The following is a 13,009-nucleotide window of genomic DNA, read 5'->3' on the forward strand; positions in this document are numbered from 1 at the left end:
TGTGACAAAGCCTCAGGTGTGTCTGTGGGTTAGTGAACACTGATGGCGTTTACCTTGTGGGCTGGCTTCCCAAGCTCCTTGCAGGCAGTAAGCGCAGCAGAGGCAGCCATCTAGAGTGGTCGGGATCTGGATTGGGGATGGGCAAACAGGTTTGGATTAAGAAAGAACTAAACCAAACCTCTACCCAGAAGCTGAACCTCATCTAGCTTCAAAATCTGAGAGAGCTCGGCTTCCCCACACTTGGCCTTCCTTCACTATTTAGACCTGAGAAAACTGGCCTTTGCTTCCCCTGCTAGTCCTGAGGTTTGCCTACCTCCTGCCATAGCAAAACTTGGATGTGAACATGGCTGGGAATGTGAGGACAACCCATCATCAGGGCAGATGCCTGCTCAATGTGGCTCAAGCTGAATAAAACACATATTTTTGTCCATGGGCAAATGAATGGATTGTACAAGGACAAAAAAGAAGCACCAAAGCAAGAATAAAGACTGTACTGTTAGTAGTAGTAGTATTCGTATCAGTACTTGAGGTCACTGCAAAAACACCGAGTGGGATGGTAACATTAAGATGCCTTCCACTGGTTAATAGCTCTGAACTTTATTATTATTATTATTATTTTAGTAATATTGAAGCACACACACACTCCAGTGAAGCCAGCTGTAACTGCAGACGTGGCACTCCAAACATACCATGCTTGGGAAGGACAGAAACATGTAAGGATGGTTCTTGGGCTGTAATTGTTAGGAGAAGAGCATGATGGAAAGGAAAAAAAACAACCCAACGTATTGAGAACAGTTAGTTAAATCAATGCCCAGCTGTTCAAAGCAGGGCACTCTGGGGCAATTCTGCCTAGAATCTATTGATTAGGAGAAGTGTATGAATGGTGAGACCAGAAAAAGATCTTGGAGTTCCCGCTGAGAGCTCTGCTAAATGAAATCCAACCTGACTTATGTTCTTCCAAATGCAAGCAGTGCTGCTTTTGCCAGGGAAACATGCACCCATCAGGGCAGAAACTTGTGCAGTTATACAAATGTAGGATAGCAACATGCAGCCTCTGCCCAGGGATGACCCTGCAGACTGAGCAGTGCTGTGGTCATGTTCCTTTGCCATCCTCTCCAGCGCTCCATTAGCGCCAATGAGGTGACAGGACCTTCGGCAGATGGGAGATAACACCTCACACCATCACCACGTTTTCATTTGGCACTGTGAGGTGCTGGGCCAGGAAATCACTTAAGCACATACTTCATTTTAAACACGTGTGCAGCCTCCATTGATTTTGACAGGGCCATTTAAACGAAGGATATGCTTAAGAGTGCTGCTAGACCGGAGCCCTGCTGCATGGCACATAGCAGGATCAAATAGCAAACAAAGCTTAATGATGATCCAGAAACCAGAACCTCTGGGGATCAAATTTAATTAGAAGGAATTGCACAGCAATGCAATGCTGCTTTGCAGTGATTCTGGATGAAATAACCGGAAGGATTTCCTTGCAGAGATCAGAGCTTCCAGCTATCTTTAAAGCGTGTGTTTATATACTCACATTTTTCCAGTGTCTGCTTTTCTGCAACCGTACACTTCACCAAATCCCCCTCTTCCAATTATTCTATGTACACTAAAGTCGTTCATGGTCAGCTGTTAAGCAGGAGGGGAAAAAAGAAAAAGAAGACTTTATTATTTCAGTAAGAGGCTTAACTGTTGTCATTCACATCGCATTTACTGTTTGAGAAAAGGAGCCCTTTATTGTTTGTATTTCAGTGTATTTGCAGGCACCACTGTGTTAAGTACAACAGAAGGAGCCCTGAGCTTGCCCTGGCTGAAGGCTGGTGGTGGCCTCACTCATACAGAGCTGCAGCAGAGGATGCTGCTCCTACACAGCCACAAAAGAGCACTGCAGGGGGACAATTGTTGAGGCCAAAGAAGGGCTGAGGGCAGTGCTGGGACACTGCTGCAGCTGCAGGGGGACTGAGAGGGGGAAACAATTGGAGCAGCTCAGCTTCTTGCAGCTATCACAACAACAATCCCAAAGCTATCAGCTCAGGGCAGGCAGAAGGGATGTCCAGAAGGAACTATAAGGACTGCACGCCTGAGAATAGAGCAGTGTATCAGTAACACTCCCTGTACTTGAGAAGGCCCGTTTGAGAAGCAGGATTCAAAACTGAACATTTTCTTCCCCGCATCAGCCTTTGACAAGATAAATACATGTGTAAGTACTTACATGAATATTTAGCTCTACATTTTTCCATTGACAGAATCGAGTAAACTTGTCACTGTAGAAAAGAAGTTTAAGAGTTATCTGAGACTCCTGTGTAAAGTATCATAGAAAGCGCTGAGACTCTGATACTGAAAAGGAGCTGTGCAATGCAGCGTGCTGTGACTTTCACCAGCACGGCCCTGCTTTTAGGCAGCCATAATCCCACCCCCACCACAAAAACCACCTCCGGGCAGCGCATCTCTCATGTCTTACATCCCCACATAAGAGAAAGCCATCAGCTCAGAGCATCGCTGCAGTTGTTCATGTGCATTTTTAACAAGGGCCAAACTAACTTTGGAACTAACCAACAATCAAATGACATAAAGGGAAATGGAATTAAAAGCAAACAGAGGCAGCTCCGTTTATGTTAATGAACCTCCACATCCCTCCCTCACCCCCCCAAAGGAACGTTTTGAGCTCATTTTTAACTGAATGTAGGAAAAAACGTAAATAACGGCACAAGCTGCTGCCAAAAAGCAGAACTCCCATTTCTACATCAATAATTCAGTCTTTCTTTTCAAACGAAGGAAGAACAGTCCTATGGAGTCGTTTGGAAAGCGCACTAACTAATCGTTAAATGAAGGCTACTAAGCATGCTCAGCTTTATTGTACAGCAATTATTTAAGGGACCTGACCTCATGCTGTGGCAGGTGGAAAGTTCACATAACAGAGCTCTTGTGTCCCTACCTTTCCATAAATTTCTGGAATATTTTCCCTCGGAGGCTATCGCAGATTTCTTCTATATATGGCTACAAAGGATGAAGAGGCACGTGTAAATGTAAGCATAGGATGAGCTGAGCAGGCACCAGCACCCCACACACGTTATACCAGGGTTTGGAGCTGGCTACCTGCAGCTCTCACCAATCTCAGGCACTTGGCAATCTGCAGCAACCCTAACCCCAGCTCTGCACACACTGTACACAGCCCTGTGCACCAGCAGCATTTGCTATGTATTCCCTAGATAAAGCTGAGGCAAGCATTTCAGCTTCATTGAGCTTTAGGAACCTCAACAGGTGCCCTGAAGGGAAACACAGAATATTGTCACCAGCTAGAAAACATTGTGTTCCCCTTGGGGAGAGCTGAATGAACCCTGCATACAGCCCCGATAAATGGATAACAACTACAAAGCCACCACAGTACAGATCTGCTCCTGCAGGCTCCATGCTCTGCACTGCCCAGAGCAGCTGGGCCCATCCTCTGTGCATCTCTCCTGTGTATGCAAGCACCTTCAGCTCCCAAATGACTTCTTCCAAGCAGAAGTGCTTCCTCATGATGCGTGCCAACGCGCAGCGACCTCAAATCCCAACCCAATTAGCAGGGAGCTGTAACTCAAGCAGTGTAGGTATCAATTTGTCACTTCACCTAATTGCCACGTTAAAAACAGTTCACTGAGCAGTAAGAACAACCAGGCAGGGGCAACCTTTGCAAAGATTGACATCAAAGAAGTGTAAGCTTGTGAACACTCCCATGATGGGTGAGGTTCGTTATCTGCACAAGCAAACTGGCTCAATGGATCTAGCTACAAAAACGAGCACAAATCTGAACTTCTTGCTTTGCGTCCAATCTGTAGTGATTGCAGGTGATGCACTGGAACAGGTTGCCCAAGGAGGCTGTGGATGCCCCATCCCTATAGGCATTCCAGGCCAGGCTGGATGTGGTTCTGGGCCATGGACCAAGGTATAGGTAGCTCCCATAACTTTGTTTATAACCATTTTGGGTATGAAGAACAGTCATTTATAGTTTTCATTCAACGTTCACCACTACCACTGGATATGTGCTCCGTGAGAACACTCTGTCTCCATGCACAACATCACTCACTGTCCAATAAGTGAAGGAAACATCAACAGACTGAATCTCACCTGGAAAAGGCTGCCTGGCACTTGCTTCTTGGATAAGTGTGTTTGTACGTGATCTACAGCTTGTTTGGAGAAAGGCTTTGGGAAAAGAAGACAAAGAAAGATTTCAAACAGTTGGAAACGTTTCCTTTAAGGTCTCAGAGCTGCTGTCCTTAATGTAGGAAAAAAATACACACAATGCAATGTAAATCATGCTCCCAGCTTCTCTTTTTAGTTGAGAGCACGTCAAGGGGTCCATAGTATGACTAAGGTTGGAAAAGACCTCTGAGATCATCCAGCCCAACAGTGCACCTGCCATCAATATTACCCACTAAACCACATCCCCCGGTACAACATCTTAAACATTTACTGAGCAGTACAGCCCAGTGAGGGAGCAAAAGCTTCATTCGGAGGAGACGTGGCCTCGTGTTGGCTCAGGGGTTGGGATTGCTTTTGGCAGGGAGGGTTACGCACGTGGGAGCAGGAGAGCAGCTCCTTCATGATGTACGTGTCGTAGATCTGGCGGCTCCTGCTCAGGCGCTCCTCCTCCGAGTCCAGCTTCTCATACTCTTTGATCTGCAATGCCAGAGCACCCAGCAGATGAGCACATCTTTAATACTATTGGTAAGCAAAGGGGCTTTGCTTTGGCTAAAGCTTTATCTTTTTTTTTCTTAGTTAAGATGCGCAGGACCACAATTATACGTGACGTGAGATTTCCCTCCTAATTCTTAAGCAAGAAAGTTCGTTTGCCTGAAGTTCCCACAAAGCTCCATGTCTTACAGCTGTGTGACTGCAGCGCGCTTCTCTCAGTTCAGTCTTCCTTTTGTTTTAGCATCACTCAGAAGCTGCTCTATGCACAGGTGGAACTGAGAACCCCAGAATGAAGCCAAGGAAAGCCCCAGTCCAGCCCTGGTGTTTCCTGCCTGCCATAAGGCAGCAGCAGTTCCACGGCCACCTGTGACCACTTCCCCCTCGGGACCATTTTATAATGACAGTGATACCAAACATCTTTGCTACGTTGTTTTTAATTAACGTGAAGCCTCAAAACAATTAGAAGCAGCGGAGGAGCCCCGGTGTGCATCACCTGAGCTCAGCCTCCTTCTCATGGGCACCACAGATAGCAGAACCCATGGGCACAGCATCCCAAAGCCACAGGGACATCTCTGCCAACCTCAGCTCACCCTTCACGCAGGGGCTGACTAAGAAGCTTTCAAGCACCTCGACGTTCTTTCCCCCCCCCCCCCCCCCCCTTTTTTCTTGTATTTTTTCATTTGAAACTGATCCAGATGAATCACTCATCCACTTAAACGCTCGATCGTGACTTAAGCTGCAGCAGTGTGAGATCCCTGGAGTACGGAGCCCTTCTACACCGAGTGATTTTTAACGTGGCAACGTGCTCCAATTATTTCACATGTAATAAAGTGAGGCAAGGAAATCAAATATACCAGGAGGAAAAGCTGAAGAATTGGGCACGTCACAGGAGAAGACGTAATGAACCTCTTTAAATACCTTTAATAGGATCTTTCCAAAAGTGCATGACAAAGCATTTGACATCTTTGGAGGCAACGCTTTGCTAATAACCTAAAAATACAATTTCACGTTGTTTCAGTGATAAAAAGGTGGCTATAAATATCTCACTAAACAACCTGCTGCTGCAACTCGCCTTTCTGATTTCTTCTGACAGCGATACCTTCAGATGGAAGTGATGGGGAAAAAAGGTCCCTCTTCCTTGAAAGCAATGCCTAACTGAGTGGGGGAGCACCGGGTCGCTCGTGATTTATCCCATTCACCCTATTTGTGCCGTTAGCCCACTAGCAAGAAACAAATGCAACTCACCAGCCTGACAGCACTCCAGACACAGGGTAATCTCAGGCAGCACTTCTCATTAGCACAGAGCAATACAGGCTGCACTATAAAGGCACGCGTGCATGTTTGCACCCAAACTGCCACCTCAACTGCTATACTTAGCAACAGGCAGGGGCTGAACACAGCAGGAGCACGCGGGCGTCCCTTGCAGAGGCAGAAAAATCCTTCCCTGCATGCAGTGGATATGAATTCACATCCCACGTCAGTTGTAGTAACAAGTATTGCTTTTGCTTTCAGGTCTTTTCGAGCTTCCCTTGGGAGCAGGCAGATGTTATTTACTTTCACCTCATCTCTGTTTGTAGAAGAACTAAGATTTACCATCATCTTCACCAGCAGAAATCAAAAGTTTACTCCATTGCCCAAAAACTGGTCTGGCTTAACTCTGAGCTATCAGGGATCTCTTACAAACCGAGATGAACTCAGCTGTAAGCCACTCTGAGCAAGAGTTCGGGTGACCCACAGTAAAAGCATGCGACTCACAGTGGAAAATACCAATCAACCTAAAGATACTTTGAGCTCTGTTAGCATCCTGGATCCTCTGTTAGCATCTCTGTTAGCACACTGGAACAAGTAGCCCAGGGAGGCCATGGATGCCCCCTCATCCTTGGAGGCATTCATGGCCAGGCTGGATGTGGCTCTGGCCAGTCTGGTGGATCATCGTGGTCCTTTTCAACCCAGGCCATTCTATGTTTCTATCCCTCCTTTTCTCCACCATCACAGAATCATCAGGGTTGGAAAAGACCACTGTGATCATCTACTCCAACCATCGACCCATTGTCCAACCGTTGACCCATCGCATCAACCCATCTGTTGAGCTGGCAGTGTCTGCAGGATGCAGCTTACCTCTTCATAGAACTTCAGCTGAGGGACGGCTTCATCGATTTCATTCATGCAATAGTCTTTAAAGAGCAAAAATCCTGGAAAAAAAAATAAATAATAATAATCAGAAAGAAAATGCATCTTTGCTACGACTTGCTATAATACTGTTATCAGAGAACCCCTGGTAGAGCCCTATGGGCTGCACACACCTGTGTAAGTATCCCTAATTGCCACAACTGAGCAATATCGATTCTCCAGCAGCTCCACAGCATTCTGAATAGAAGACAATTGTAAAACTCACTCATCTCCCAGGGGTATGTAAAGCACATCCCAATTCCTACCTGCTGAGGAGCTTATGAGATGTTTACACAACACACTGAAGTATTCCATTCCTCTTCCCTGGTCCGATCTCTGAGGTGATTTTCTGAGTGAAAACCAGATATTATTCAAGCACTTTGCTTCTTGGTTACTACAATTCCATGCTTTAGTGATAAAAAAAACCCAACTGCTTCTACATTTTGACTTTACAATTGCTGGTTAATGTTACCACTAATGGATTTTACAGTGCCATGAATTACATCAGAGCCTTTATAGTTCCTTTGCAAGTGATTTAAAGCATGGCTTCTGCAGCCCGCTGAGGAGCCTTTTCCATTACAAGTGCTTTAAGCTCTGCCCCACAGAGTTAGCATGGGCACCTACCATCCAAACCCTCCATCTGATGTTGGTATTCCAAAAGCATCACTCAATATATACACACCTCCATATACATCCGGGCATAAGGTGCCCATTTTCATCTTGCCCAGCTACATACAACTCTGTTCTATGTTTATTAAGTATCACTGTAATTGAAACTTACAGGTAAATGATATTACTGATTAGTGTGGTCAACTAAGACGCCGTGCACAACCTCATGCTTTCTTTAGCACACCACGTTTTCACTAACAAAACCCATTCCATGCAATGCCATGTTCCTTCCACCACTGCAGGGAACAGCCACCAACACCACACTGAGTCCAATCCCTACTGCCATCACATTTTGTTGGAGACCAAAATGAGGCAAAAAAGCACAAATTGCTCAAGAGCAAAACCACTATTCCAGTCCCTGGAGGTGTGTTCAAGGCCAGGTTGAATGGGGGCCCTGGGCAGCTTGGTCTAATATTAGATGTGGACAGTGGTGGCCCTGCATATGGCAGGCAGGTTGGAGCTTGATGACCCTTGAGGTCCCTTCCAAGCCAAGCCATTCTATGATCCTATGAAAACCAACACCGAGCAGACAACAGAAGGCCACATTTATGCATAACCAAAAGCTTCTTGGTATCCCTTCATGGTCACTTCTGGATCCCAAGCTAAATTTCCACTTAGCAGAGCTTGTTTTCCTGGGGACCCCTTGGTGTAGCCATAAATAGACACCAAAGGAGGGATGATGACCAGACAGCTGCGGTGCTTTGCCTGACTCACTTGGCTGATTCGGATGATATTTGGATGATCACACAAACCGGGTTTTGTTCTCTAAAATAAGGCCAGAAATCTAATTAAGAAATTACCTTACGAGAACCTCCAAACTTCCCAATTCTTCTCACCAAAAAGAACCATTCTTGAAAAATACTTCATAGCCAATTGGGTTTGCTGTTGGTTTTCTTTCACATGAAAACAGAACGAGTTTGCCATCTCCTTGAAAGCCATTTGCAATTACCACCCGGAGCAGCACAACCCGAGGATGGCAAATGCAGTCCCAAAGCACAGATTACCCTGCAGCCCACTGTCTGCACAGGAAACATCCCATAAACTCCATCTGGAACGAACCTGAGGACCAAAACGGTGCATTTCTGGATCTCCAACAATGGCACTCATGGAAATAAGCCTCGCTCATTAACTCTTCTTTTACACATGATGGAAACATCACAGCAAAATAACATTGAACAGACCGGACTTCTATTTGGACAACGAAGCAAAGGAGATTACAGTTGTGTAATTAAGAGACCAAAGAGCGGCACAAACAGCGATGAATGCAGTGAAAGAAAAATCCCTGGCGTGTTCCCAGATGCTGGCTGCTCACCAACGAAACCCACAAACAAAACAAACCCACAGAGGAGACTGTGGGAGAGGTGTGAAAATACAGCAGCACAACTCTGCAGCCAGCGCTACTTCCAACACTGCAGCCCTGTGTGATGGGCAGGGGGCGAGGAGCAACCACAGCCTGCTGCTCTGCTCGCAGCTTCACACCGAGATGCTTTTGTCTTTAATTGCACTGTGATGTTAAAGGATAAAAGGACGCATCCAAAAGAAGTTGGGAACGCGGACAGCTCGTTAATGGATCAGCTCTCCACCATTTTCTTTTGAGGGAATAGAAGTCTCTTCGTTCCCAGCTCAGAAATGCTGGTTGGGTAGATGTGAAAATACATCTCTCTCTTCCTTTGAAAAACCCATTGATCACAGCATTTGTGTGCCTACCTGCTAAGACACACCGCACTCATACCTGTTACACAGTCACTAAGAAGCGTTTCTGAGACACGCTTCTCATTAACAAGGGATGCTGCATTTCACCTCGTGCCAATCCCAGCACCGCCATTCTTTCGGGGCCAGCAGCAGCAGAATGCACAGTGCATCCCAGAACCAACCTCCCTACAAGAAAAGGCTTCCATTTATGTCCCTTTGCAGAAGTTATGCTATGACCAAAGCACAAGAAGCACCGCCAGCACGCAACGCACGCCGCTCCGCATCAGCCAGCTGCACTTCCACTGCAGCATCAAGGAGATCTCTTTTCTTCTCCTGACGTTCTGAGATTGAGAGAAAAAAAGTGATTATTAGGCAGGAAGCACAGCTTTCAGATAATAGCACAACTAATTGACAGGAGCAGCACTGGAGTGGTGACAGCAGCTCTGAGGAGTTTGGGCAGAGCTGATGCAGAGCACAATAAGCGCCGTTAGCTGCGCGCTGCAAGTGGGACCCAGAACAGAAAGCAGGAATTAAAGAAATGATAGCGTTAAGTAACAGCTAAAAGGAACCAGCAATTATTTATGAAATAAAGCTGTTGACAGCCTTTTTTTTTCCTTTTGCTTTCAAGATTTCTCCTTCCAGACTACGTAATTGCTGCAACAACCAGATCAGTGGCTGCTAAGGAAAAAAGACGCTGGTAACCCAAGTGATGGATGAGATTAATAATGCAGATGTGTGAGAACAAGAGGGCACCTCACTTCAGGCCATGCCTTCCCAGCCTCTATGCACTGCTTTTTTCCCTCACTCCTTTCTTATGGGTGATCCTGCACGGCACAGCGTGCCAAATGCCATTATTTGCAGTAAGCCCCATCGCCAACACAGCGCTCACGATCACAGTCTAAAGGTCACCCTGCATTCATTGCACCACGTCCCCATCCCCAATTCATACAGACAGCAGAATAATCATAACAAAACTAATGAGAGACTCCATAATAAAACAGCCTCGGCTAAAACTACTTATCAAATCCGAGCTGGAACTTTATTAGTATCCGATTCAAATTTCCTTTGAACGGGAGTAAATAAAAATCTTATTAAAGCAAACAGAAGCCACCAGGTAAGTCAGCAGGGCTAAAAATAGGCAGCTGAGCTCTGGTCCTGAGCAGTGATTTGCAGTGCCGCAGACTGAAAGGAGGTTGCCTCTATTTACAGCAGACCTTATTAAATGTGCTGTGCATAAAAAGAAGGTGACCGGAGCCCATGGGGACACCTGTGTGCAGGTGGGTGGCTGGGTCCTCTCATTGCATCCCCCAGAGCTCCACAACAGCCACGATGAGCACTTCAATAAAGGTCTCTCTCCCTCAGGTCCCTCTCAGATCTCTCCCTATCTCTGCTATTTGGCTGCTGTTGTCCAACAGAACCCAGAGGAAGGTAAGCAGAAGGACGGCCACCTCGCCTCCAGTAAAGCCATCCTGCACAACTGCTGGGAAACCACCTTGTGTTTCAATCCCAGTCACAGGTCTGGGTTTCAGACACTGAAAGTTGAGGACAGGGGCCTATGATTAAACCACATAATTAAACCTCGCACCAGCCCACGTTGTCTGAGAATACCCAGCCAGGTTCAAAGCCTCACAGTAAACGCACTCAGTTGCCACAGCAAAGGAGAAGTAAGACCCCCTAACAGCTCCCTCATTCAGGCACAAAGAGACCTCAAGTGCTGGGAGAGCTGAGCTACTCAGGGAGCCAGGTTCAGCATCACATAGCTGCGCACACCTTGCAGCCCCAAAGGCACTGCAGCTTTCCCTACCCACTGTGAGCTATTTGCCTTTAGCCTATTCCTTCTAACAGAGCCTGATGTACGTTCACCCTTCGTTAAAAACAATAGATCATAACAAATTAAAACATAACTCCGCACATAAAAAAGCGGGATAAAAGAACAAATTAGATTTTACAAGACAGCGCTCGCATACATCAGCGAAGAGCAAAGAACAGTTTTCCAAGAACAGAAGCAAACGGAGCCCAAATGACTCTGCAAGTTGCCAGGTAGCTGGTTTAATAACCTCCATAAATCATTATATGGAAATAAATCTCACATCAGCTCAAGTGTCTTTAAAGAAAATCCCTACTTCAAGCACTCTCATTGCAAGGGAGCTGCACCAGATGACCTGTAAGGGTTCCTTCCAACTCAAGTCATTCTGTGCTTCTATGCTTCCCAACAGCCGCAGTCCTGCCTGAGCACAGCACAGGGATATCCCCAACGCTGTCACACCTCTGAGAGCACCAGCTTACAAGGCAGAGCTCATGCACTAACCTAATGGTTGCCAACAACACAAGGACTCCCAAGAAAAGGGGCGCATACAAAGATATGTAAATGGATTCCAATTTCTAACGTGACGACTCAGTGCAGCACTGAAGCACTTTGTTTCAATCAGCTGCAAAGAACGTGCCTGGATTCCTCCACTAAAGCTCAACAAGAAGTACAGAGTGCTTGAGTTCTGTTCTTTTTCCACTTGTGGAAGTGGTGGGAGTTCCTTAGATTTACAAGTAAGTGGCATTAGCAGCTACCAGCAAGCTATTAGCGAGCTAACAAGTATTAGCAGCTTTAAATGTCACCGTTGTTGTTTGGAACTCGTTTCATCAGCTCTTTCCCTACGTCACAAGAACTCTCAGTCCCTGGGAAGGACGTGACAGTTTCCTCCCGGATCGATATTGTTTGGTGATACAATTATTTAGAATGACTTTTGACAATGCAGGTCTGTACCCCCCGATCCTGACCAGACACCTCTCCTGTGCAGCGCTCCAAGCCACAAGAGGAGGGTATTGCCCAGTCCCCAATGCCCTTAGCAAGCACTACCAGGGACTTCAACCACTCTATGAAGTGCCAAACAGCTCACAGTAAGACCAGAAGGCTGTTACGCTGCGGGTAGCACCATCACTCAGTACGTACCCACAGCACTTGGTGAGGTAAGGAGGAGCAAAACCACCCCAATAGCAGCAGGGCACAGAACTCTCTCCCACGTGAATCTCAAAGCCTCCCTTGTGCGCTCAGAGAGGAAAGCTGTTGAGAGCTGAAAGATTCAGTAACAGATGGTTCTCCTTCTCTCCCGGCTTCCCTTTCTAATGGAAGAAATTATTGATAGAAGCATCTCCAGCTCACTCAGAAACCATTCTGCACATCTCCACAACTCCCTTCCCAACACAGGCTGTTCTGCACCCTCCTTAACAGAGCACTATTTGTAAGGAACCAGGACAGCATTTAGGGACTTAAGAACTCTGCCTATTCCCTGACCCACAATGAATTCATAATGAAACTGATGGGCAGAGCTCTCCGGTGTGTCTGCTGCAATCCTTTGACTACTGCTGAAAGCCAGAAGACTTCACAGCTTCAGCAATTTCTGTTCTACTTACTGTACCCTTGGTAGTGGAGTTTTTCTCTGGTTACTAATGAGTTATCCCACTGAGAAGAGTGAGAAGCACTGACAGGGCCAGACAGCTTGCTTCGTTATTGCTACAGAGACATCCAGGTAAATCCCATTAACGTTGTTATTATGCTACGTTAGAGACATGGAAAACTAATATTTACCTATTTCACAGCAGGTTCGGAGCCTTAATTAGTCTGTGAATTGTTTGAGGACTCATGGATAAAACCTCCATGGAAGTGTAAGGCCTCCGATGACTGCTGCAAAGGGAGGAAAACCAAGGCTGTGCACAGAGCACAAGTGGAGTGATCCACTAAGCTAAGAAAGCTGAAGTGAACAACAGCAGATGGAAAAAATTACACGTAGAAAGCTGTATTTTGGGTTAG

General features: G+C 46.3%; 1 protein-coding gene across 1 annotated transcript in view; it reads right to left on the reverse strand.

Moving 5' to 3' along the window:
- Nucleotides 1-13,009, reverse strand: part of GRK3 (G protein-coupled receptor kinase 3) — a 41,737-nt gene that overhangs the window by 15,663 nt on the left and 13,065 nt on the right. Inside the window, exons 3-8 of the mRNA XM_072350728.1 lie at nt 6,796-6,869; nt 4,561-4,662; nt 4,111-4,185; nt 2,939-3,000; nt 2,216-2,267; nt 1,541-1,632 (exon numbers count right to left, since the gene is read on the reverse strand). Coding sequence (XP_072206829.1) covers nt 1,541-1,632; nt 2,216-2,267; nt 2,939-3,000; nt 4,111-4,185; nt 4,561-4,662; nt 6,796-6,869 — 457 coding nt within the window. The remainder of the gene's footprint in view (nt 1-1,540; nt 1,633-2,215; nt 2,268-2,938; nt 3,001-4,110; nt 4,186-4,560; nt 4,663-6,795; nt 6,870-13,009) is intronic.

This window comes from Excalfactoria chinensis, chromosome 16 (assembly GCF_039878825.1).
Source record: "Excalfactoria chinensis isolate bCotChi1 chromosome 16, bCotChi1.hap2, whole genome shotgun sequence".
NCBI classification, from domain to species: domain Eukaryota; kingdom Metazoa; phylum Chordata; class Aves; order Galliformes; family Phasianidae; genus Excalfactoria; species Excalfactoria chinensis.